The sequence below is a fragment of the Porites lutea genome, chromosome 10 (genome assembly GCF_958299795.1).
Source record: "Porites lutea chromosome 10, jaPorLute2.1, whole genome shotgun sequence".
In the NCBI taxonomy this organism is placed as follows: domain Eukaryota; kingdom Metazoa; phylum Cnidaria; class Anthozoa; order Scleractinia; family Poritidae; genus Porites; species Porites lutea.
The window spans coordinates 1609434-1635597 of record NC_133210.1 but is presented as its reverse complement, the minus strand read 5'-3'; the positions used below and the strand labels follow the sequence as shown (position 1 = coordinate 1635597).

The 26164-nt window shown below is 39.6% G+C and overlaps 2 protein-coding genes and 1 non-coding gene across 3 annotated transcripts; 1 reads left to right on the top strand and 2 right to left on the bottom strand.

Annotated features, from left to right (window-relative positions):
* Positions 1-1349: 1349 nt before the first annotated feature.
* Positions 1350-20591, bottom strand: LOC140949886 (X-ray radiation resistance-associated protein 1-like). The gene is made up of 16 exons (XM_073399029.1): positions 20130-20591; positions 13514-13855; positions 11652-11821; positions 11347-11418; positions 10567-10639; positions 9915-10103; positions 8890-8956; positions 7619-7738; positions 6383-6756; positions 5823-6039; positions 5587-5644; positions 4290-4706; positions 3446-3709; positions 2658-2766; positions 2233-2309; positions 1350-1806 (listed from the first exon to the last, which is right to left on the bottom strand). The coding sequence occupies exons 2-16, from the start codon at positions 13617-13619 to the stop codon at positions 1591-1593; spliced, it is 2529 nt and encodes an 842-aa protein (XP_073255130.1). The 5' UTR covers positions 13620-13855; positions 20130-20591; the 3' UTR covers positions 1350-1590.
* On the bottom strand, positions 14212-14283 carry Trnad-guc (transfer RNA aspartic acid (anticodon GUC)). Its single transcript has one exon. It is a non-coding gene; the product is annotated as a tRNA-Asp (tRNA).
* Positions 20592-20710: 119 nt separating the features above from the next.
* LOC140949887 (uncharacterized) lies at positions 20711-25962 on the top strand. The gene is made up of 2 exons (XM_073399030.1): positions 20711-21027; positions 24104-25962. Exons 1-2 carry the CDS (start codon positions 20808-20810, stop codon positions 25399-25401), a joined length of 1518 nt encoding a protein of 505 aa, XP_073255131.1. The 5' UTR covers positions 20711-20807; the 3' UTR covers positions 25402-25962.
* Positions 25963-26164: the final 202 nt, after the last annotated feature.

Genomic DNA, 26164 nt, shown 5'->3' with positions numbered 1-26164 from the left:
AATGAAGGAAAATTATTTTTCTCTCCTCAGAGTTTGACAAGAAGAAATAAACATATGAAAAGAGTAAAAGGGAAGCGACAAGAGCCTCTGGGAACCAGTTTGCATATGGGTATACAGTCAACTCTGTTTAAGACGGACACCTTTGGGACCGGCACTAAGTGTCCGTCTTAGAGACAGAGGTGTCCGTCTTATAGAGAGTCAAATAAAGGAAGTAAAGAAAGGCAGGGACCAATTCTAAGTGTCCGTTTTTTAGAGGTGTCCGTCTTATAGAGGTGTCCGTTAAGAGAGAGTCGACTGTACCAGACTCTGTTGTCCTCAGAGGTTTCCGCTGGGTATTCCAATAAAATAGCCGTCACTGGTACAAAGCAAGGATGGGAGACCTGTGCAGAGGAGAGATTATATTAGGGAACAAGCAATAACAACGGCGACGGCTACGAAAACGTCAGTTGAAAATGGCGTTCGCGCTGCTTCAAACTTTATCACGCGTTTTCCATCTCGTTCAATTCGTGAAATGTTGGCGAATTTTTCTGGAGTTGAATTCTAAAGCCGACTGTAATTGCACAGTTTAGAAAAAGAAAACGGGGGTCGTTGTCCGTGTCTTCACGTACTCCACATAAACGTGAAATTAGGCAGTTTCACGTCGCAGTCGGACAATGACGGCAAAGTAATGCACAAAAGAGCGTGAAGTACGGGCAAAGTTTTTGTTTTGCCGATCTAAACTATTGTTTTTTGCCGTTCTCGTTGATAGGGAGCTTAAGCAACAACGGCGACGTCAACGAGAACAGCAAAAAGCAATTGGTTTAGATCGGCAAAACAATAGCTTTGCACGTGCATCACGCTTTTTTGTACATTTCCTTTCCGTCACTGCTCGACTACGACATGAAAATGCCTAATTTCACGTTTTGTGGAGGACGTGTGATCTCGTACCCAGATCTCCCACGGTAAAACAGAGTGAGATCTGGGTGCGAGATTAGAGGACGTGAACACAAGGCAACGACTTTCTTCTTCTTTTTCTAAACTTCGATACAGTCTTTTAGAATTCAAGTCCAATCTTTCTCCGCTTTCAAAACTAAAGATGGCAACTATTAACACAGGAAAATCGACTTTTACTCAGAATTCCGATATCTTTGAGATATCTCTTAAACAGTGCCGGCAGCTATCATAAGACCTTTGTCTTAAGTCATGTGGTTACGTGCACCAAACCAGGGGCCCATAACCAAACTGCATCAAGTCAACGCCTGGAACAACGCGCGACAAAAAGAAACTGCGAAACGTGAGGACTGGGGAAAAGACAAGTCACGGCTCCTACGCCTTATGGCAAACCGAGGAAACACACTTTAATTGAATTTATTTTCTCATTTTTCTCTCTCAAAGGTGAATAAACTAAAGTACTGGCATTCTCTCATTCTCTTTTAAAAAATTTTATGTACAACTTATTTACAATCTTTGTACAGTATATACCTGTCAGATGCACTGACTAGCTTTTATATGCACACAAAATCACTATGTACGGCAAGAAACTAGCTAGAAATACGGCGATGAATTGGAGCGATTCCATGATCATTGGCTCTCTATTGTTGAAACCTAATTTCATAACCGGCTATCGACTTTTTCTTTAAATCTTTTCAGTTCCTTTCCAATATTCTTTTCGCCTCCTAAACTTTCCATAAGATCGTGACCAGTTTCTCCGCCAGACTCTTTGTTCTCTGCACTTCTTCTTCTTTCAGGTTTTGTTCCTAACAGATCCCGCGCAGTAGCAGCAGGTTTCAGTGAAGCAACACGAACCTCGTTGTATATTGTTTGCACCTGAGGGAAGCAAAATAATATGAAGGGGGAAAGTGAGCTTTTTCTCAAGGTATAATAAGAAATTAACTAGCATAAGCTTCCAAACAACTGGCCTGAAAAAAAGGGCGAGTCTTAGATTCTTAGGTGCAGCCCGCCTACACCCATCTTCTTACTCCAGATATACTTGGAACTTATAACCCCTCGTCGGCTTAACCCCAGAACGCACCCGCCTAAAACAAAATCCTAGAACTGCCCTTCAAACAGGACCTTCCTTCTGTATTCCTCGATCAACACTCTCTCCTTCTTCCTCACTTACGGTGATCTAGCAAGACACTTCAGGCCCGCCAATTGCAAGGAAAACTGATTAACACATCATGTCTAGGCCATTTCTAATTCAAATTCAAAGTTAAAAAATCAAGGAGTGAAAACGCAGAGAATTTTACTCACCTCATTTAAAAGCTTTTTGGCCTCCTTGTACTCTTGTTTGTGTTTAGGGTCTTTCTTGAAATCTTGAAGAGCGGTTGCTAAAGCAAAGCAGACAGAAAGTGACAATCATGTTAGTCAACCATCGTTTACGCTGGAAAAGCTGCTTTTTGGGTTAACTCTTCCGGTTGAGATGTCTGGTACTGTTGAAATATTGTGAAATTGTAAGATAGTGGCTGTTCACACTTGGTATCCGACCACAAGTGCCGCGCCTAAGACCGGCACAACATGGTGTAATCTGTTGAAATATTATGAAGTTGTAAGATAGGAACTGTTCACAATTGGAATCCGACCACAAGTGCCGCGCCCAGAACCGGCACAATATGGTGTAATCACACTTTGGGTACCCAATATCTAACTGAATGCAGTCTCGCTGACAAGAAACTCACCTAGGTTAGACTCTTTTGTCTTGGATTGAACTCTCATTTTGTCCAAGATCCCACCGAGCTCTTCAACTTTACTTTGTCGTGATTTGGACCCAACTGATATCGATACAGTCTGAAAAACAAGAACAAGAAAGGTACTTCAATCCGTGGCATAACACATCAGATTGCACACAAAAAGCAGTTAAGAAGGTTATATTAAGAACTGACGGAGCTGATTGTCCCCCGCAAATAAAAAACTCTGACATTCTCAAGATACGACAAAGAAAAAACAACAACTACTACAAGGGCGACCAGTTTTTGTATTGCGTACGAGTGTTCCAAGCGATAAGGAAACACGCTAGTTTTGAGACAGCCAACGGTATTTTTTCATATAGTTTATACCTTAGTCTTTGTAATTCTCTTTTTTTTATATGCACCATTTGACTTAAGGCCCTAACACTTCCTTACACGACATGCAGGATACGATTTACCGTCCGATTATATGGGAGCTCCGCTTTTAGCTTTGCCTATGTGTTAAAATTATAAGACAAAAAAGAGCAATAAAACAGCTGCCTGTATTGCTTACAATGAAACGGACGTGTTTTGAGGCAACCAAGGCAGCTTTGATTTAAAATCGACATATAGACTACCTCTGCCTTTTTCACTCTCTTTTGTTTGTATGTACCGTGCGACTCACTAAAGATCAGAGGGTGCAGCAAAGCATAATTCAAAGCCCTGACCACGCGGAATACGGGGGCTTCGCTGTTAGCTTTGCCTAAGTGTTTGTATCACAGAATCAGCATGTAGATTACCTTTTCCTTCTTCAATCTCCCTTCTTTGTATGTACCGTGCGGCTCACTAAAGATCAAAGGGTGTGCCAAAGCGTAATTTAAAGCCCTGACACTTCCTTGCACGTCACGCGGAATAAGAATGTCCGGGTCATCTTCATCAACATCCAACAGTTCTTCGTAGCCTTTGTATTTTGTTTCCACGCTAAATGGTCGCTCGTTTTGTTTTGTTTTCTTCGATTTTTGTTTTGGAGGCTCCACTTCTTGTCCTTCTTCAAGGTCATCTACCTGTTGGCGTAAATGGCAATGAATGAACAAACCTTACGCAAGACGGGGCCAAAAAAATCGACAAAAAATTGTTAATAGTCAGTTTATACAGTTCGCGAAATAGTGAGATGAAACTGAAAGCTCTGTGATTTACTGTGGAACGATGTTTTTCTGTTGGAAGTGGTTCTGACTTTTGAGCCTGTCAATGAAGTCCTAAGGCTGATAACTAAACAGTGCTAGAATCTAGTTGGTATGTTGAGTAGGTCTTTTTTTTTTCAAATGAAAAGTAACACTAGCTACTTCCTATGACTCGGAAGTGTTCACGTTACTGTAAAAATAGTTTTCCTGTATGAATTTTAAATGCACATTTTCCATCTTACTCCCGTGGAAATCCAAATGCAATCCACCTTTCTCTTAATTTAAGTTTAACATGATCACTCTGTTCGTTTATAAACTTGTCCTGACGTATTATAGGCCCAGCTTAACCAGAGAAATTATCGGCGAGAAATTCATGTTTGAAAAACCCGACCATATGTAATGCATGGACCTCGAATATCAAAAATGCTAGGGGAACAAACCTCAGGAAATTAAAAAGTCTTACTTGCGTCATGAAAAATCCATCTTCAGAGTTAATCTGTCGATCAGCACGTGGCTGACCACGCCCATCAGCAGTGCCGACGCTCTCACCAACAGTAGCTTGTCCATCTGTCTTCACGGTCTGCCTTGTGCTGAGGTCAGACCTGTACTGAGAAGACCCTGGCATCTCTGGAGGCATGCTGTTAGTGCGTTCATACTGAGGTCGTACACTGTCTCTCGGTGTGGTCTCCGTCAGACCAGGAGCTGTGGAGAGCTTCCTAGGGCTGGTGGATTTCGAGCGTCGGCCAGTGGGCGGGGCAGATCCTATTGGTGGCAACGTTCTGTACGGTGATCCAATGTATTCGTCTGATGTCTTCTCAGGAGGGCCCTCCAACATAGCGAGAAATTGTTTCTTGGGCATTGGAGGAAGAGCGTCTTTCACCTGGGGTTCGAAAAAGAGGAAATTAAATAAATTTTACCGTCATGCAAATACAAAACATGATAACACGGGAATAGCTAGCGGAGCTAAATTTCCTTACAGTACGTGGAAAGGTGATTCCCTGGACCGTGCCAGAGCTTAGGCCTTTGGCAGATAACGTAGCCGACCACGAACTCAACATCTCCACAGTACTCGAACGTCGCATGCGACAAAAAACTCCAATACCCTAGCCTGCAAGCAAGCTCTTCAACCATAGAGAGCGAAAATCTCTTTTCGCGTGTGGCTCTCGCGTGAATTCTCGCGACTCCCCCAAATAGAGAGCTTGCTGGCAGGCTACTAATACCCAGGGTAGCGGGGTGGATGCCCACGGTTAGAAAACGCCGCAGAAGAATGGAGCATTAGCAGACCAACGAATATCCGGATAACTTCTCTTTCCCGCCGGAACATAGAGGAGTGTATCAAACCCCTGCGATCATTGTAGTCGTAGAAATAGTACTTCGTTTCAAGTCCATCTTACCGCCTGAAGACCGACGCGATCTGCACTAAGACACCTCTCTTCATTATCACAAACGTTTCGGGCAATTGCTTGACCAAACACTTTATAACCTTTCTCGAAAGCGTTTTCAGGGGAGGGAGAAAATACGACTCTCCTAAAAACACCTGCGTGGGAGGCTAAACACTTTGGGGATTTACAACAGCACGACAATGAAGAAAAGGACCACCACTGGATGACCGAAATTCGGCCATCAATCTCTATTTGCGGTAACAGTCACGGATAAATGGGATCTAACTAATTTTACGCCGCATCGTTCTAAAAGTCAGGCAGACACACTACCTGAACAAGACCAGGGACCATGGGAGAGTTTCTTGAAAATCAACTTACTTTTCTATTAGTGTTCGCAAGATTCAAAACTGGCTTGGGCCTTTTCGGGGGCTTTTGCCTGCAAAGAAGAAGGAGAAAAATAAACCGTCAAAACGTGTTCACGGCGCGTCCTGCAAAACGAAGGAGCAGAGGGATACTTTCGATTTGTACGGCTGGACATATGAAGGCGCAAAACCGTTTTACCGCAAGATCTCTTTTTATAACCTTGACTATAAAACTTCAGAAGTGTTCCTCACCTGAAAATTCTCACACCTTTAAGTCTTCCGAGCTGGAATGAAAGAATTGGTGGGTCTCCCTTGAATGCAGTGGTAAGCGGATTGCCCCACAACACAAGTTCTCTAAGAGAAGGCCAGCCCATCAAAGCCAAGAGCCCTTCTTCCTCAAAGATGAGATTATTTGCAAGGTTTAGGTGAAGTAAGTGGGCGAAAGGCATCGGTGGATTATATTGGTCACCTGAAATATCAAAAGCAGTAATCTTCATGTCTTCATGTGTATCACACGAACAATTAAAAATAATAAACAGTGAAACTGTCATGTCACGAGCTTGGGACAATAAGCATCTTTTGGCACAAGCCCTGGCGAAGAAAAAGTGAGAATAACTCATGTTTTTTCTTTGCTGGGGCTTGCCCCCTTTTTTCTCGCAGCTTCTCTAGTCGCCCCTCACGCGTAATGCTCTTGCTTTACTGAAGTTTAAAAGAGAAAAAGAGACTATTTGCAGTCTAGCGTTTTTAATAAATTAGTGATTTTTTACGCGCTTATTAGTCAAGACCATCGAAATACATTCCAATAAACGTACCTAAAAGAGAAGCATCTTCAGTAAGTACGCTGGATTTTGGTTGCATTTCAGGCCGTTTGTGTTCCTCATTCTGTTCATCATCCGCCAGTTTTTGGTTTAGAATTTTATCAACTTCATCAAGAATCAACTCGTCGTTACTTTCTTTCTTCTCTTCAGTCTTCGATTCCTCTTTGGTATCACTAAAATGTCCTTCATTTTTACCCTGTGAATCGCTGTCCTTCTCCTGAGGAAAACTAGGTGCAGAGCTATCACCCGGCTCCTCGTTGAAGACATCTTCATTCTCTTTCTGGGAAAGGTCTCTTACTCGGGCACCCAGAAGCCGAAGATGGGGAATGGAGGAGATTTCATTGTGTTCCAAATTAAGATATCTCAGCCTGTTGAAGAAATTAGAATTTTAAATTGGTAGTTGTGCTTATATGAGCAGTTTGATTTCTTCTAGCACAATACGCTCCTTGAGACGCCCTTCTTAGAAACAAAATCTAATTACCTAACTTTTCACTATGCCACTATGAAAAATCACATTACAAATTATCAAATATAACACTTGGAAAACAAGTATAAAATTTAAAAAAAAACCTACAAGCTAATTGAACTAGCCCTTGAGCACGAAATGAATAACTGTCTCGTCTGGATGCTTACAATTATACAAATAATAAACAACATCAAGACCTGTATAATTTTTGTCATTTAATGACCGTGGATGACTTCCTCACTAAACGGTCTGTAAAGTTTTGAATTCAGTTATCACAGATTGCTTTTCCTGATACGCAGGCTAAACGTTTCGGTAGTATTAAATTAAGCACATGTAAGCTTTGACTTTTAAAACAGGCCCAGGGAAGACAAGCCTTCCCCACATTCAACCAATAAACTTATTATATAAAAGTGAATCCATTACCAGCTGTAGATTGCAGTTCAACTATTGCATACCTGAGAAACAGGCACTGCATTCGCATCACGGATGTCACAGAGATTACAAGTTGCCGGGTAAATACAAAAAGTAGGCAGGGAATCAGAGCTAGGGATTTCTTTTGGTTCTATTTTCTTCTATTTTCCTATGAAAGCAGACATTCACAGTAGCTGGGGAAAAGCCCTGGCCCCTGGCTCTTAATGACAGCCCTGATTTGCATGCAAGGTAGTTCAAATTTCTGCCAGATCAGTCTTCACATTCAGTGATATACTCTGTAAATAATTTCATAGAAATTTTATGCATAACGTTAACAAAATTTTAGTCCATACTTTCTTAATCCTGCCAGGCTGGCAAAGGTGGATAAATCTGTTAGTTCATTATGATCAAGGTATAAGTTTTCCAGAGCAGGAAATCTCAGTTTTCTCTCGTGGGATTCAATATTCCCTGACCTGCATAAAACAAAAGAAAATTGCTAAAAAACATGATTTACGTTGTAAAGTAGCTCATTTGCACATCTCCCATAATACAGCTTGTTTGCCCCCCAAAATTTTGCATAAGCATTGTCTTCAATTTCTCTTAGGACCACTGTTATATCCAGGAGAAACTAAAAACAAAGGTTATGCAAAGTTTTGGGGCGCAGACAAGGTGTATTATGGAAGATGTGCTAATGGTGAATTTGAAAGGGCACTTTCACTTAACCCTTTAAGCCCCAATATCCACATACAAATTCTCCAAACTGATCTCCATACATCTCCTTTAAGAATGAGTTGAGAGAATTTGATAAAAGATCATGGAATTTTCTCTATGATGATCATTTTATTAATTCTCATAACTTTATCTCTTGACAGTGTATGGATATTGTTAGGAGAAAATTGTTGTTGGTCACTATTAGGACTGAAAGGGTTAATTTTCAAAACCCATTATCATTAAATGTAACAATAAACACTTTACGATTGCTTTACACTGGAACTTTCCATGGTTATCTTAGGAGATAGATGTAGAGATGAGATGTTAAATTATGTTCCAACTAAATGAAGTGAGTTGTTGTGTACAATGATAGTCTATCTACAGAAGTGGCATCTGTATGCTGTACATGTATGTAATTAAATACTCTGAAACTCACAACAATAGTGAACACCAGACTGAGTATATACTGTTGCAGGAAAAAAGCCAATGAGGTGAGAGAAAACTAGACCTTGCACAAGGTTTTGTGCCATACTTAATTGTGTAACCTGATTTTTTTTATGATTCGTCATAACAGCATAACAAAGACCCTCCCACGGTTTTTTCAATTGTTGATTGGGATCAGAGTAAAAATCTGTCAACATGGCTGAAAAGAACGCTTTAAAATTGGTAAAAACGCCAAATTTGAGCGTGATTTGTTGAAAACTGGCAACTTTTAAGATAAATAGCTCAGCAAAGTCACCAAATTTTACAGGCATTTATATTGGGTGGGGAGCAAGTTCATGCCCCCCAATTAATTAAGAATTTATTAAGAGTATAAGCAATTAAGAAGAAAATGAAGAGGGAGACAAAACACCCTGTATTTATATTAAGTGCTTTCAATTTGCAGAAAACAATCAATTTTTTAAACACTTACATTGTCATTCCTGTTATTGTTCTGTACATTCTTGTCATTTCCACTGGAAGTCTTTTTATCTCATTGCCTAGAAAACAAATTAATTATAACTAAAAAAAATTTAAATTTTGATTGTCAGTGACTTGGAAAAACAATTTTCCAGAGCAATCAATATTTCAAGAGAAGTAATCTAGTATATTAACTGTTAAAATCGTTCCATGAATCACCTTGGAAGTCTGGAACAATACAGTCATGTACCGGTATTAATAATCATGATGTCTAGCAAAACATTCCAAGCTACAATTTTGATTATTAGCTTTATTGCCAAAATAAGTAAGAATAAAAAAGCAACAATCAGCACTTTTGATATACTAGTGTGAAACATTGTGGTAGAGTATGTATTGCACAATTTCATCGTGTGGCAAAAAGTGTCTATGATGCAGCAACTCATGTGATATCTCCTTAGAGTTTATTTTGCTTAGAACAGTCTACTCAATGTCATAAGAATCTACCCAACTTGAAAAATTTTGAAATTTCAGAGGCTCCTCATGTTTCCAAAGAACAGACCAAGATGGATGTATTAAGATTGCTTGTGAATCACTGACTGCATGGATGACTGAATGCAATTTGAGGTCAACTGTGCAAAACTGAGACAACTTTGCAAAATAAATATAATTCAGTAGCCCTTAGTATCTTGGGGGAAAGGTTTCTAGGTGAAAATTCGTACGCTCAAGGAAATTGTAGGTTTCAGAAAGTTTTAATTTAGTTCAAATTTCAGAGTTAAAATTCTTTTCTTTTAGTGTTCAATTTGTTCCACCCCATAGTGTTACTGTTGAACTAATAATATGGTGAACATTTAAAGTATTTTAGGAATGTTTATATTTGTGTAAATGACCAATCAAAGTGATATAATATTCAAGAAATATTTCTGGTGTTCATGGTTTTGTGAGTTCACAGTAACTGTTTTGATTGAAAGTCTCAGTTTTTTAAACAAAGGGTTCACTGTTGAAACCCAAATTTACCATTTAACATCCCTCTGCTTTTACCTGTTAGATGCAAAGTTTGAAGGTTCATAAGAAGTCCAAGTGCCAAAATGTCATCTCCAGTCACACGATTATAGGAAAGATCAAGAGTCATCAGGCTTGTGAACATGTCTGGCTGGATTTTGATGGTGTTGTGAATGTTGTTTAAAGGAAGTTCTAATTCCTGGAGTGCTGAGAATTTGCTAAATGCAGCTATATTGAGAAGAAATGTAAGACATAATCATTGTTAGTAAAATCCATCATGAAAGAAACTCATCCTACATGACTTTCTGGAAATTGCATTTGACCTTTAAACTCTGTTAGGAAGATTTTGCTTTTTTATTAATTTCTATTTTCTTGAAAGTGTCTAGAAAATAATAATTGATTATAACTTTTCTTGTAACCACAAATGAAAGCACTACATGATGGATTTGCCCTATTTTTAAGCTCTTTAATTGGGAAAAAGTGAGGGGCATTAGAGGCACTTACATATCCCAAAGAAAAGACATGAAAATCAATCCCTGTTACATTATGTGTGCATGTTAAATTTATGTTAAGTAGAAAAAATCTCTTTGCCAGAAGTACAATATATTTTGCCTTAAGCTGAATGATTATTATTGCATACTTATAAATAACTGCTAAACATTATTTCAAAGTTGTTTTACTGTTAACTCACAAAATGGCAGGTTGTTGTCTCCCGCATCAACATGGATAACATTGTCAAATAGCAAGAAGTCATTTTCATTAACCTAGATACACAAAAAATGGGTCAATTAATGAAGCACCAAATCAGTGGGGAAAGATGCTTTTATATGCTATGCTCTTAAATAAATCTCACTCGTGAAATTTCACCCTACTGTACATTTTGAACAGTCACTCAGGGATGTCATGATCACTAAGGCCAGTGGCCAGGATTTCCCCAAGCTACTATAAGCATGACCACTGGCTATTTTAATGGGTGGAAAAGAAAAGGAAAATAACACCAAAGAACTTCCTAGCTGCTACTATTGTAAATTAATATGCTCATCTTCATCACTGTTGCAGTTTCAGTCCATCCTTGTGTCACTTGCCACCATTTCATTTGACTAATGTCACTGTTTACCCTGCTAACTTCCCATTATTAAAATGAACCTACATGTAACATACACGTTGCAAAGAAAGTCAGTTTTACAGCCTGCCATTCGGGCAAGCTGTAGCTACCAAATTGTACCAGCCCGCGAGTCATTCAACCAGCTCCAAAACCCTTTCTGATTAGCAGGAGTAGATTACAATCCTTCTGTAATTTGAATTTCCCCCAAAAAACAGCACTTACCCATTGGGCAAGTTAAGAGCAAAAATCACTAGCCCTACAGCAAAATCCACTAGACCAGGGCTATCGGACACGACTTTCTCTGCACACTGAACATAAGGCTCTAATCCTTAAATATAATTAACATACATGTACATAATATTGTACCTCTCTTAGTTCTTGTCCACTTATTCTTACTGAGCATAAATCAGATGGATCATCTACATGAAATTGTTTCATCTGGAAAAAATACAGATTTCATAATGTTATTTTCGGTACGTATGATGTAGAGCATAGTGAAGCAATATTTTACTTTCAGCTAAAAGCATGGTTTACAATTTGCTGTGTATGTTGACCTGATTTGGGACAAAAAAAGAAACACATGGAACGGGAAAATTATTTGTTGCACAGCAATAATTTTTGAAATAGGTCCAGTTTAAAGTTATTCTATTAATGCTTCAGTTTAAGCTTACCAGATAAAATCCATCAAGTTTTTGTGATTTAACATCAGTGAGTGTGTCCGTTTCTTCATTTTTAAAGTTTTTAATCAGTGGTTTTGTTGGTAGACTTGGATCCCCAGCACATAACACAGCTTTAAATCTTCTTCTCTGCTCGGCACGGTAAGCAACAAGCCATGCCCCTCCTTCAGAAAATATCAACAACAATACAGTAACTTTAAATGGAGGCTTTAAAACATGAAGATTCCATTCAGACATGCCTTCTGTAATTCCTTTCCGACATCCTGTTTGGTTTATGGTCAGAGAAACTGAATAGACCAGGCAAGGTTAAAAAACAACACTATAAGCCCTGTCTTATAACTTATTTTATGTTAGTTTAATTCAAGACATCATTAATACTGTACAAGCAAACTAACATGCGGAAAAGAAGTTAGCGGATAGAGGTACAGTAATATCATGATACAAACACAGAGAAATAATTTACAGACATGAATGTAATTGTAAGAAGGAGAAACCCGAAGAGAAATGGATAGTCAATAACCTCATCATATCTAGCTTCGCTTTCTTGAGCTTTGTTGCTTTATTTTTGTCCCTCAGTCCACTACTTTACAACTGTAAAATTACCAAATAGCCGTTTTGAACAGGACATGCCATGCTACTCTCTAGAAGAAATCCCCCGGTTAACATTCCCCCGATCTTTATCAGAAACTCTACAATTGAATGGATATCGAAATCACGATTACTGGGAATGACCATCGATGAAAAACTGATCTGGACTCAGCATATGCTGGAACTCAAAAAATCATTTGCTAAAAAACTAGGATTACTTAAGAAGTCGAGATTTCTCCCTAGGAACGTTCGTCAGGATCTCTATTTTAAGGTCATTTTGCCTTCAGTAACCTATGGTCTTATACTATGGGGATCTTGCTGCAATTCCGACTTATTTCAATCCCTGGAAAGACTTCACTGCAGGGCTGCGAGACTTATCTTTAATTTGCCGAAAGACATGGCATCTGCTGATGTCCTACAACGGGCCCAATGGCCAACTGTGTCTATTCATTATCAATCAGCCATTTTTATCTGCCTTCATAAAGCTTTCCATGATAGGTTACCTGTCACATTAATCGATCTGGCCCGGGTTGCTCAAAGCATGGTTAATCTAACCAGCGTTAAATACCATGGAAACCTATACATTTTGATACCTCTTAACCAACGGTTAGCGCTAACCAGGCTTCGAGAAACCAGCCCCTGGTTTCTAAGAAACAGGCCACAAACTATTCAACCCGGACTTGCACTTCTTTAATTGTTCCACGCTTCAACACGCATTACATGAAAGACTCTGTCGCGTTTTAATAGAGGCTCAGTCCTGTGGAATGCAGTGACCAACAACTGTAGTGCCCTGACAAAAAACATTCCATATCGTGATCCCAGGCTGAAGCTTAAATCTCAAGTTAATTTTCATGAATTCAGCTTCAAGATAACGTCTGCATCCACTTGTAATTTTAGAAAAGAAGACTTTGTATATACTTAAGTTTATGTTCACAATTTCATATTTGTAAGCACCGCTGATTTAAGTTCAAACGTTTTTTCTGTATATACCCCTAGTCTTAGATTTTTAGTTTACTTAATGATTAGTTAATTGCAAACGACCCCACAAGCTCCTGTAGCTTTAATACTCATCGTTTTAAGATAAAGGCTATCTATCTATTTATCTATCTATTAATATTATCCCTTTCAAGCCCTTTCCAACAAGACTAAAATTGATCATACCACGTGTTTTAACTAAATTCATTCACCTTATAAACGTATGGTTATCTTCCACTTAACGAAATACATCAGAAAACACCACTTTGCCTCAAGAAAGGCCAAACACTTACCATCGTCAGCTTGTCTCTTGTATCGAGTGAGGCTTCGAACGGGAAAACACTGACTGGAAAACCCCGTACTGGAAATAAATCCCGCGTCGGTATTCGCAGCTGACATAGCAAATGCTTGATTCTAAATATCCATCTCTAAAATATGTCTTTTGACGCCAACAGCGAAAGTTTAATGCAAGAGTTTGCAGGAGTAATCGAGGCAGCCATATTGGCGAGCAATTGTCTAAATTACCATGGTAACGTGAGCATTTACAGAACTTGTGTTTACTTGTCTAGGGGAGGGACAAATTATTGGTTTTTACGAAAACGCGTGTAGATCTGCTTTTTTATTCGTCCTCTAGTCTGTTGAGTACAAAAGCAAAAAGGGAACAGTCAATAGGCGATGTTTAATTTTATAAAAACACATTTCAGCGAATAAGTTTTTCGGCTAGGCAAGGACTCGCAATTAACCCTGTCCTCCCTAGAAAGTGCAAATTTATTTAATGAGGACGACGAATTTTTTGGACCGCGGACAACTTTGCTCTCGTGTTCCAATATGGCGGCCTTTGGCACACAAAGTTACGAAATGTTACGAAATGTTCCCAGTCCATCAACACAAACTTTGCTAAGTTGGCGACCAGCTTGGTTCAAAATGTTGAAGAAAAATCAAGCAAACAAATAACGAGACAAAACAGGAATTTTAGGAAAAAACATCACTCCTCCCCGGCGGGGAATCGAACCCCGGTCTCCCGCGTGACAGGCGGGGATACTCACCACTATACTACCGAGGAACTCGGTTGGAGACGGAGGGATTATTAAGAACACAATGCCTTCTGGGGCGCAGTTGGGCTTTACAACTGGAAACATAAGGGCTACTCGTGTTTCCCCTTTGTCCCTTCCAGGGTGGATATGATAAAGAGTAGGAAACGAGCGCGTCCGAGCAAAAAGGTGTTGTGTAGTGGACTGGGATCAAATTAAAGAGACGGCAAACGAACGACGGCTAGTTGGGAATATCAAGGGAATATCAAGGGAAACTCAGGAAAATGACAGAGGGTTTGATCAAGCTGGTTTGAATTTAAAGAATTTGCGGCGTATTGCGAGAATCGCCACGGCGCGTTGTACCCGCTCCGAGGCAAAGTTTGAAGTACTAGTACAACGCCACTATACCCAAATATATCCAGCTAATTTTTTTGTTATGTTATGTAAAGTTTATCCCCCTTTTGTTTATCAATATTGTTATGAAACGAATTTATCCATTTAACACTGTAGGCTGAAATGACAAAGAGAAAATAGGATTTCCGGTTGGCAAAAGGAAAATTTCGCCGGCCTTCGAGCGCACCGGAAGCGTGCAAAACATCACTTGAAGAGCGGAGTGCTCGTTTCATCGCCCAACCTTTATCCGCCCTGGTCCCTTCCCACCTCAAAGCGCACCTCAAGTAACTCCAGTCTTCTCTCACCTCCCAAAACACGTGTTAAATTATAGCGACTGGGTACGAGCTAACCTGAGATCAGGCGCTATTTTTTTTGCTTCGTTGCTTCCTTGGCTCGAGAGGGAAAAAAATAACGCCTGATACATTTATTTAACAAGCCATCAACCGCCCCCTAATTTACATAATCTAACGTCTGCTTGACCTGTCATGTTATTAGCCAATCAGCGTTTGCCAGAAGGGAATAAAATTTTGGCGGGAATAGTAATGTCTCTTTCGATTGGAAATAAAGGGCGCGATCCATTCAACCAAAATTTCCGGAAATTTCGGTCCAAAACTCAATGGATCGGTTCGGTCCAACCGGAAAAGTTTCGAAAAAACAGGTCCACCTTTTGAGGTGGTCCTCTTTTCCCGGTCGGACCGGTCTGAATGTTGGTTGAATGGATCGCGCCCAAAGTTTAGGGAAAAGAATTGTTTAAGTACGGTCAGATGGCGCTTACTAAGAATAATTTTTTAAATGTTTTTTTTTTTGTGATGAAATACTGCTAGTTGGAGCTGCTGTACCTTTATTTAACGGCTACAAATAATAAAAATTTACTAGTAAAAGCTCGTTGACTTCGTTCTGTGCCGAAAGCTCTGAGAAAAACATTAGGCTGAAGCACCATATTTCACGAACTAAAAAGTGTTGTGAAGGCGAAGATCGCTCAGAGTAATTCGTAGGTTTCTGAAGGAGGAATGACAGGAATTACAGTCAAACCTGGTCAAGATTCCATTCATGAATTAATTATTTGAAAAGTGAACCCGTTTGTCGCTTCCGTAACTTGTAGCCAGTATCAAATTGCCTTCAAATGATCGGTGAATTTTTGACTGCAACTTTTAGTATAAGATGAAATGGAAAATATTTCAATGGATGAAATTTCTATTGAGACATTTTTCAAAATGGCGAGAAAACTGAGCCGGCAGAAATTTCATAACGAACTCGCGTGTGTATTACAGTCAAACCAGGTCAAGCGTACCCCCCAAGAATCCATTAATGAATTTATTATTCAAAAGTTGAATCCGCTGCTAGTTGTAGATTTCAGATTCATCTCTGCATTCTTGTATGTGTAATGAGCCGTGAATTCACACGCGAGGCAGTTATGAAATTTCTACCAGCTCCATTTTCCTGAAATTGATGTAAATGTCTTCTAAGAAGCTTAATGCATTCAAAGATTTCCAATCTGACCAAATACAGAGAAGTTCTCGTAAAATATTCACTGCTCATTACGCATGCAGAAATGCCGCTTTGAATTTGACACCAGTTACGGGAACGACTAACGGATTCATTTTTCAAATAATCAATTCACCGATAAAATCTTGGGGGGTACGCTTGACTTGGTTTGACTGTAAAATATTACGCAAGCAAAAATGCAGACTGAAATCAACAACAACTAACGGATGGCGGCGTTTTGGCCAATCGGAACGGCGCAAATCGTCCGTATTGTTTCTTATCCAATCAGAAAAAAGTCCAGATTCTGGCATTTTTGCATGTGATCTGTGAAAGAAATGTATCATGCCCTCCTCCTGAAAACAGATTACAGAGATAGAGGGAGAGGGCATGATCGCAGGCTAGGTACGAGCCTGACTGAAGAGTACGTATAAGCTTTACAGTATTTTCAAAGTATAAACTGATAGGCTCAAAAATATAAGTAAATAAAGGAGAAAAGAGAATTGAAAAAAGCTGAAATGAGAGACTCGCTCAACACTTTCAAAGGTCTTCTCTGACCAGACTGATGAAGCTCAAAACGGCTTATAGACCCAGACCGGCGCCGATTTTAACTCCAGCCGAACTAAACTCAAAAGGAGAGAAATGCTCATTTAGGTCAAACTGCTAACAAAATACGTTGAATGAGGGACGGATCCAGAAAATTCAGAAAGGGGAAGCCGAGACACTTGCCACTGCAGCTATATAGATATTATTTATGTTACTGAGATTCTATAAAATAATAGAAAATATTATAGAAAAAACAAGGTGGCAACGGTTCCCTTGGCCAACCCCTAAATCCGCCCAAGATAATCAGATTTATGCACTAGGTTCCGCACTGAAACGTTCGGCGTCTGAACCGGGAGTACCAATACCCCTGACTACCGTGAAGTGCTTTTAGGATTATCAAGAATATCAAAGTTTGCAGGGTTACTTATAGTTCCCATTTGGCTCTGCAAATAGGTACGTATTTTTTTTAAACTTCAACTTGAAAATCAGAAATTATAAAAACAGAAGGAAACATTTGGCGATTGGTAAATGTAAAACACAAGTATCAAACGTCGTTTCGTCCCGCTCCTCTGTCCGGAATGGATTTTCGTATTTGTCGACGTCAAGCCATTATTTTTCCCTTTTACTGATGTACCATTCTTAGAGATTTTCCTGATTCATAATTTTAGCCGTCTTTTTCAATTTTGCCAGACAAACTTACGTTAGAGATGAGACTACCTCCTCTCCTTAAAAGGCGGAAGTACGCGGGATAATTAAATTTGAGAGAAGATAGACCCGCGCTAGCCAAAAAGATGATGCATGAATTCCAAAGAAATGTTGAAATTCTAGTTTATAGCTAGGTTATGTTCACAACATACTGGATAGCTTTTCGAGCCGAACACCTATCCGATATGTGACTCTCCTTCTTTAGAGATCGGCGAGGCGCGGCTTCGAAGTCGCCTTTGAAGAAATCATTATTCTTACTAGTATCAACAGCAGCCGTATCCGGTATGATTTTCGTGCCGGCGCAAAAACAATCCGGTATAATGTGACAAAACGTAGCTTTCAAGACCGCGTCTGTATTTACAGCTGTTGATTTAAACTAACGAATGGAAGCAGGTAGCTTCTTTGTAGCACCGTGGGGTACGAACAAAATAGCTGAAGAACGAGCAAAACTTTCAAAGTTTGAGATTGTCACTTTAAATTAAAATTTGAAACGTAAAAGAGCAAAATTTTACAATAGTGCGTCGGCAACCAGTTGTGACATATAAACTGTTCCGAAGGGAATCGCCATCAATTTATTTTCTTTTTTTAGAACAAGGAAGTAAAAAGATCCCTTTCAAGCCCACTCAATTCATTGCCATTAAGTAACAAATTCATCAATCCAAAAATGAATGGCATCCATCTAGGCAGGTGGCAGTGCCGTGTCATATCATCTGAACTCTGTCTTAAAAGTACAGCAAAATCGATCATGTTAATTCCACCATCAAAGGGTAACAAAAAACGGAGATAATGAGATATTAGGTGAGACATCGATTGAGTATTTTTAGGTTGAGCTGGAAAGAATATGGTTATCATAACGAACAAGGCGGTCGCATAAAAGCTTTGATCGTAAATCACGTACCGAAAATTAACTTTGGAATCGCAGAGTTGGAAGGAAGATTACTTTCTTGTTTTTCGCTTGCGTCCAAAATTATTTCACTAAATATTCAACAGTCGTCAATCAACGTCATTTGCAACAAGGAAGTAAAGGAAACAGGAAATAGTTTCTATAGCAAAATACATATAACGAATCAAGTTCAGGAAATGCTGAAACAGTATAAAACGCGCTCGTAAGTTGAAGGTGAATTAGTCAAACAACAGTCCGTGTTATGGTGAGTTTTATTTACTCAAACTTTAATCTACAGTAGACTGTACATGCTACGAAACAACGGTGTAGATCATTACCACTCAGTGATTCCCTCCAGTCAGTTTTCGTCCGAGGTTGAGTAGTGCTAAAGCAATTTGCATTTTAGCCACGTAACCTAAATTTTCTTTAGTACAGGTGTACAACGCAACGGTTCCTCAAGTTATATAAAAAATTATTGAGTACAATCTGTAATCCCGCTTTACCACCGTTCAAATTACGGCTAGTACGATAACAATTTTTTGGCCCAAACGTTAAAAACTCTCCGTCATTTTCTTCTAGGAAGCGTCCTATACATTTCCTCCTTGTTACAACAACCTATTATTTTCACTGGTCCTCATGGCCGCATTTTCTAACGAGGTGGCATCTACGTTGTTTTTATACTTTTCCGGAAGGCTATCTGTTAATTACGTCTCTTTTTTTTTCTTTATTTCAAAGGAAGTGTTGTAATTTCATATTGTTCCAGTGGACAATCGTGATCAGGATATTAGTTACTCTGAAAATCAAAAGTCGTGTTCAATGACAGAATCACGAATTCGAATCTTCCATTTTGTTGTCCATGCTAACGCGATCAGTGGACCGTTTCAAGCCAAAAGAGATAGAAAATACTTAGTAAAAGCTTGATTGCGACAAACATTAACCATGTTTAATAATATTGATTGAGCGATGTTCTCTGCCCTTTCGATTTCAGTTTCCTAGTATATGATATTTTGCCTCTCTCTGTTCCTCGGATTTGTTGTTCCGTGTTTGCTGCACTTTCACAAAAAGTTTTATTTTCGAGCTATCAGCTGTGTCCCGTGTTTATTAAAAACCGCGTAGTTCAAACAGAAAAGAAGGCTAAAGAAATAAGTATAATGCTCTATTACCTTCATGGACGCAACTATAATTGTAAAAATACATTTTTTCCGAGAAAAGCTGTGGTACTACGTCACGGGTTACGTCGGCTACGATTAAAACACAATAATACGTTTAAAACTGAGAAAAGAACATCTTTTTAAAAGAAGTAGAGAGTACAGAGTGGGCTCTCTCAAAGAACCAGTATAATATAAGAAGAACGTGCTGTCGCGTAAATAGATTGCTTATCACAAGTTCAACTTCCCAGGATAAACTATGCCCTGGAGCAAGACTATTCTTTCTGACCATTCAAACATAAAACATTATGGCAATTATAAAATTTGTGCGCAAAAAGTTGTCATGGGAACCATGGCAAAAAGGTGCGAAGCTAGCTTCCTAAAATGAACCGCCCTTCAAAAGACAATGACGGCGTTGACCTTGGTGCTTTTTCCCTCGAAGTTTTGATGATTTTCATTTGCTTTCTAACACCAGATACAAACTCTTTTTTGAAAAGCAACAGTGGAAAAAGTTTTAATAATCTTTTATGGCACTTTTATGAGCGAGATATGAAGTGAATCAAAAGGAAAAACGGTACATGAAGAAGAGTAAGCCCTTTTTGAAATGACATCGGAAAAGCTTTCTAAAACCTAGTGATGCATACTTCAACTATTTCCTTTATTAATTATTTAACGCTAACAACAATAGGTCTATAAACTGAAAGTGGGTGATAAACCGTACTTTAGTTGGCTGCTATTTCGCATATTCCATGGCTTTATTGTGCAAATGAATTTGAGTTATCAAGACGCATGGTATTTGTTGACAGATCGTCGACGAAGCGAACTGTTACTCAGTTAAACAACGCGGAACAGAAAACACTGGAGGGTTGGTTATAATAGCGAGGCTGATATCGATCAGTATCAGTACGCCGGCTAAAACATATACTTCATTATATTTGACTGCTGAAACATCAATATCGTTTACGATATCAAATCAAATTGAGACTGGCCAAAAAAGCTTTATCCTTTTCCTGCTGCTCTGAAAACACAATTTAAGGAAGATACCATGAAAGTGTTTGCTAAAGTTATATTTACTTCGATAGTGCAGTCACCCGTTGAGCACCCTTGAGTCTGTCAAAAATATTGGAGTTGTTTTTTTCTAGTTGTTTAAAGGTTTACGTCATTGCCCGGGAAAAACACGACCTTAAAACAAAAACAGGCCCACTTTATTCATCCTTTCTCTTGAACAGCCAAGAAAAACTTTCCAGTGGCAATCTTTTAACTCCTGAGTTGGTGACACGAAGTGCTCGGACGTGCACGAACATCATTTTAGTTGTTAAAAGCGTCTTACACTGATCCTATTGCATTTACAAACAAGTCTGCTGACACGTTCGCTTGATTTCATTCCTGAGGTAGGAGGATGATGTCGTGTCACGTCCGTAATGGAAAAAGTTCAGCCTTCCAACAACCTTACAGTGGTTGTGGCTCGTGTCGTTCACCGCTATGCTGTGGTAGTTCACGATATATGACCACTCCGTTAAGTTCTCCCGCGTTCGCAAAACCCTGCTGTAGTCTTGGAATCGCAAACGGCCATGGAGATGTTGAGCACGTGCTTTCTACGCAAAAAGGAAGTCGTTATTGTAAGTATGCGGGGAGTTAAAAATTTGCGCACTTCCATCTGCATTATTTTATCGGAATCACTTCCGAACTGTAAACTCAACTGTTACAATAACCAGAGGGTTTAATCTTTATCTGTATTACGATATTTTTCAGTTGAATACTTTCACCCAGCATAGCTAGAGTTTTATCGACAAGATCTCAATACTGATCCAGTCACGAACAACCCCCCGGGGACTCCCATAGTAAAGTGCCGGGATGCCCCTCGTCTCGATTAGGAGAGTAAATTGAAGATTTTGGTCTCACTTAGGGTGTTCGGGACGGAAAGTCACTATATAGCTGCCCTTTTCGGGTATTGCCTAGGGTTTTGCATAAAGAAATGTACACAAAAGGCTTGACACTGACCGCTCAGAAATCTAACGTTTAAAAAAGAACACATCCCTGGCACTTATTTAGCCTGTTCCAGGCTCCGAGATGGTGGTGGAAAGTCGTTCAGTAATGCGAAAAACGCGCGGGGGCTGGGCCGCCACCGCCCTCTTTCCCAAGTCGTGCGCGTCTTATTTTCGCTTCGCTCGTTTTAATACGTTCCCACTATACTATCTGAGGTTCTATCTGAGAGCCTGGCACAGGCTAGTACTTATTTAGATCCCTAGCTCTTATTTAGATGTCTCCTTTAGGGGTCAGTTTAAGCTTGAGCCACATCGGTCTCCCTTGGGGGTCTGAGTTTAATTTTCCGACGAGCCTCTCCGTCACTTTTATGGAAGGCTCAAAAGGCTACAGGCTCAAAAGTTAGAACCACCTTGAACAGCGTAATGAACAGTAGCGGAAAGTACTTCTCAGTGCTTTCATTTGAATGGTCACACTTTAGGATTTTATCTGCAGACACAAATATCAAAATCACTTTTACAGCCTAATAAACAGTACCACAGGAAATTACTACTCAGTAGCTTTCATTTGAATATGGCCACGCTTAAGGACTTTACCCACCTACTCTAAAGTTAGAATCACTTTATTTACAGCCTAATAAACAGTACCACAGGAACTGCTCAGTAACTTTCATTTGAAGAATGGTCACACTTTAGGTTAAGTTAGATCAATTTAGATGACCGGTGACAGCATAATAATCAATACCACCACAGGAAAGTACTGATCAGAAGTTTTCATTTGAATGGTCACACATCATGGATTTCGTCCACAGACTAGACACTGTAGCTTAGAATCACCTTGTACAGTATATTACTGTATACTGTACCACAGAAAAGTACGGCTTCGTATCATTTATTTAATTTCAATGGTCACACTTAAGCATTAAATCAATGGAGTCAAAAAGATTTTAAGACCCCCTTGAAAAGCACAATAAAACAACTCCGACAGAAAGCTATGTTCTTGAAATTAGGTAGTCAAAAGTTATAGAAAGGGTCGTTTGGCTCAAATGGAATTGAACAAAAAGCCCTTCGAGCGTTTCCGATGACGCAATGACCGATAAATGACCTCCTTCCTGTCCCACTTCAAATTGTCTGAACTTTTGAAGTACGGTAAGTGCATGGTCCGCAGGAAAAAGGAAAGGGTCAAGTGACACTTGTGAAACAACGTCCGTAGGAAAGAAAAATATTTACCCTGAAGGCCCTCAAAAGAATTGTGTATACGGAAGCCGTCGTCGCAGTGTATCTTCATCGAGGTCGCCATTGACTGACGTTATTAAAACAAACAAGCCCGCTCATCAAAAGACCTATGGCCACCACTTTCCAGCTGTGATTATCACTATCCAAAGGCCATGTTAATTCATCTTGTTAGCGACGAGTCGACATCGACAATAAACAAACGGCAAGCGGATTCTAAAAGAATGCGTCGTAACATGGAATTCATACTATTATCAGATATATTGGGTTGCATGAGAGAGGATTTATAGCCAAATATCATGGGCAACAAAGCACAAAGATCTGACGTCAATTTTCGTTGTTGTTGAAGTGTTGCTTTTTTTCCCGATTTTTTTTGGTATGTTTGCTTGACTGATTTGCCTCATGCCTTTTGGTTCACCTTTTTCCCATCAAGTGCAATCGGATTATTGACTGTCTTTCATCGATTGAAATCTTAGCATGCTGTTATGACTCAATTAAGAGACGCAAAAGAATACCACATCGCGAACGTAACCGAACCAAAACCGATGTTAGAAGTATAGAATTGTTATATTGGGAAGTCCGTCTCGGGTCTCTCTGAAATGCCTATCATCTCTTAAATATTTGCTATTAACATTGAAGTCTCGTGAACAGTATTACTATATATTATTATACATACTGAGAAATGCTCACCAAAAAGCTGTCGTAAATTTTCATATAGCAAAGGCGTTCTAGCCAATCAGAGGAGCGAACGATGTTTTTCACACGTGAAAAAAAAATGATACGTCCAATCAGAATCGCGAACGATGTTTTTTCAAGTGTGAGAAAAATGATACGTCCAATCAGAAGTCGCAGAGGTGTGTGAGTTTCGCGCCAAAATTCCCGCCTTTAATAGGCGCTTGCGCCCTCGCTTCTCAAACTATCTCAAACTAAACCGATACGTGGTTGGAAGAGGGTCTGCATATTGGGGGTGCTTGATTGAAACTCGGTTCTCGTGATCATCAGTCAGCTCTTACTCCGCTGTCTCAGCTCACAGTCAAACTTTTGGCCAATACTCCCTTGAGCTTTTACCCCCTTTGAACACTGGTGTAGGCTATTTCTAGGAGAAAAATGGGGTTCAGGAATGTGCTGCAGGAATTGTAGCACATCAGCAGCAACTGATGCCATGACCATTACTAATAGTACGAGCCAGGCCGAGATTAATAGTCGTAGGTGGCTACCATATCAGGAATGCATTGGTTCATTCTCTTAGATGGACAATTATAGCATCAGTTTGGCAATTCTAAGCAAGAATGTCCAGGTCTGGAAAAACTGCCCAAAATTAATAGTTCTAATTTTGATTTAGTTCCACCTATTTTGCTTTGTTTATTAATTTCAGAATTACAGTTTCCACAATTTCCCACTCCCAACTATTGCCATTATCAATTAATGTCTAGTACATGTAAGAAAACATTCATCTTTGTGATTTTCATTTTTTCCCCAGTTGTTAATCCGTACTCTTCAACGGAAATGTCAAGTCATACTACTTCAGACGCATTTTTCCTCCGGCCGTACTTGACGAGAGAAGAGTACATGTATTGGACCAGCCACTTCAACCACACACAACCAAGGTGGGAATACCAACGCTGCACCAGCCCACCGGAAGTAACCAACACCATGATTTATCAGCAGAGAAACTCTCCTGCTTCCATCCAAAATGTTACAACAGACCTGACATCTAGAGCTAGTGAATCGAGTTCTGGTTTCCTTGCACCTCACAACCACGACTTTGTAAAATGTTTTTGCAGGCAAGAACGTGACACTGGGAATGCTCCCTTGCATTACATCCCTAAGAGGTCTGACTTTATGAGAAAAGGCGGACGAAAGAAAGCCAGCTATGCAGCTCATCGCTGTCAGTCCCAAGCGCTTTTTAAAAGAAGTGATTCCAGTGTCAAAGACAAGAGCTTTGCTGAAAATTCCTCTTCCTTCAAAAGGATGGCCTCATCTGCTCGCCAGGTGAAAGTCTATCACCAAAATTTTTCACAAAATTATTCTAATTCCGCTAAAAGTTGTGGTGCTCAACGAGAAACGACGTCTAAAAGTTTGAGGACTATACTAAGCGAAAAGTACCTTTGCGGAGATAGAAGCTTTGATGAAATCCCTTCCATTGCAGCCTCCAAGGATATTCCCGATGGCAAAAATCATAAAAATAATGCGCGTTCAGCTCCCGTTATCTGCCGTGACTCAACAAGCACTTTTTGCTTAAACAAAGGGGGAAAGTCAACCAATCCTTACCTACTGAAAAGAAAAAACACGATGGACACAGAACACGACCAAGAATATCCACAAAGAAAGCGGGTGAACATTAACGATGACGTGCGTGCAGGTCTACATCAAGTACAGAAGTTGAACGGCACGATTGATCTTAACGAGTGTTTCACGCAGTACCTTGGTGGCTCTTTTCCAGACGAAGAGAACAAGCATGCGCAGAGAAAGAAAACCTCCAGACCTCAGTCGACTGAGCAGGCTGAGATAAACCAAGCTTTTGGTATTGAAGCCACTGCAGAGATGACACACGTTATCGATGAGAGTGAGGAAACCCAAAAGGTTTCTAACAAACAAGTGGAACCGGGTAAAGATATTAACAAGGTTATCGGCAAGACAACGAGGCCAGTCCATCGGAAGTTATCAAATGATACTGGAAACTCCACTAGTTTTGGTTATGCTCTTGATTACGACTGTTTGCCCAAAGTTGTCGGAGTAATGTCTTCCAAACCAGATGCTAATCTTCCCGGTTTTTAAAACAAGTTTGCCGAAAAGGTCGGGATTTTCTGCTCTTGAAACATGATAACTAAACTGAACAAAAAAATTTGGATTCAGAGCAGAGGTAAGGAAGTTGTGAAAAATTTCGCCAGCAAGTTTTGCTCTGAATAAGTTTGTTTTTCAGTTTTATTTTAATTATTGATGTTCGTAATTAAAATTTCGCAGTGATTAAGTAATATAATTATCTTCTCCCTTATCATTTCGTTATGGACCATATGTCCATCAACCTTGATTTAGCATTCGGCACTGCTAAGACCGACCTCCTTTTTGGAAACATACATTGAGCAGCGATACCAGCAACGCTTTTGTATTGCGTCATTAGAAATAATTGTCATAGTGGTTGTACAAGACCGCTTTCCTGCCATAAAGATAACTATATGACCATAGCAACCTTCATTAATTGCATGAATTATTCATATTAATTTTATGCTTTGAGACTCACAAACCCTTAATGCTTGCATTCATCTGTCCAATGCTTTGAACCAGTGTTCATTATTTATTGTTCAATTACGTATTAAGAATTCAGTTAAGCCATAGGGAACCCACACCCTTATTTGTAAACTGCAAAAGGAAATTAAATAAAAGATAAAATCTTACCTGTTTTGTTCTATTCTTGAATCTGCTGGGGTGCGAAGTGAAATGGAAGTTGTTCCACGATGCGAAAACGATGTTCAAGTCGACGCTTTGACCGTTGTTGATTTCACAATGCTTTAATTTGTGGTTTGTCTCGCATTTCACTGTT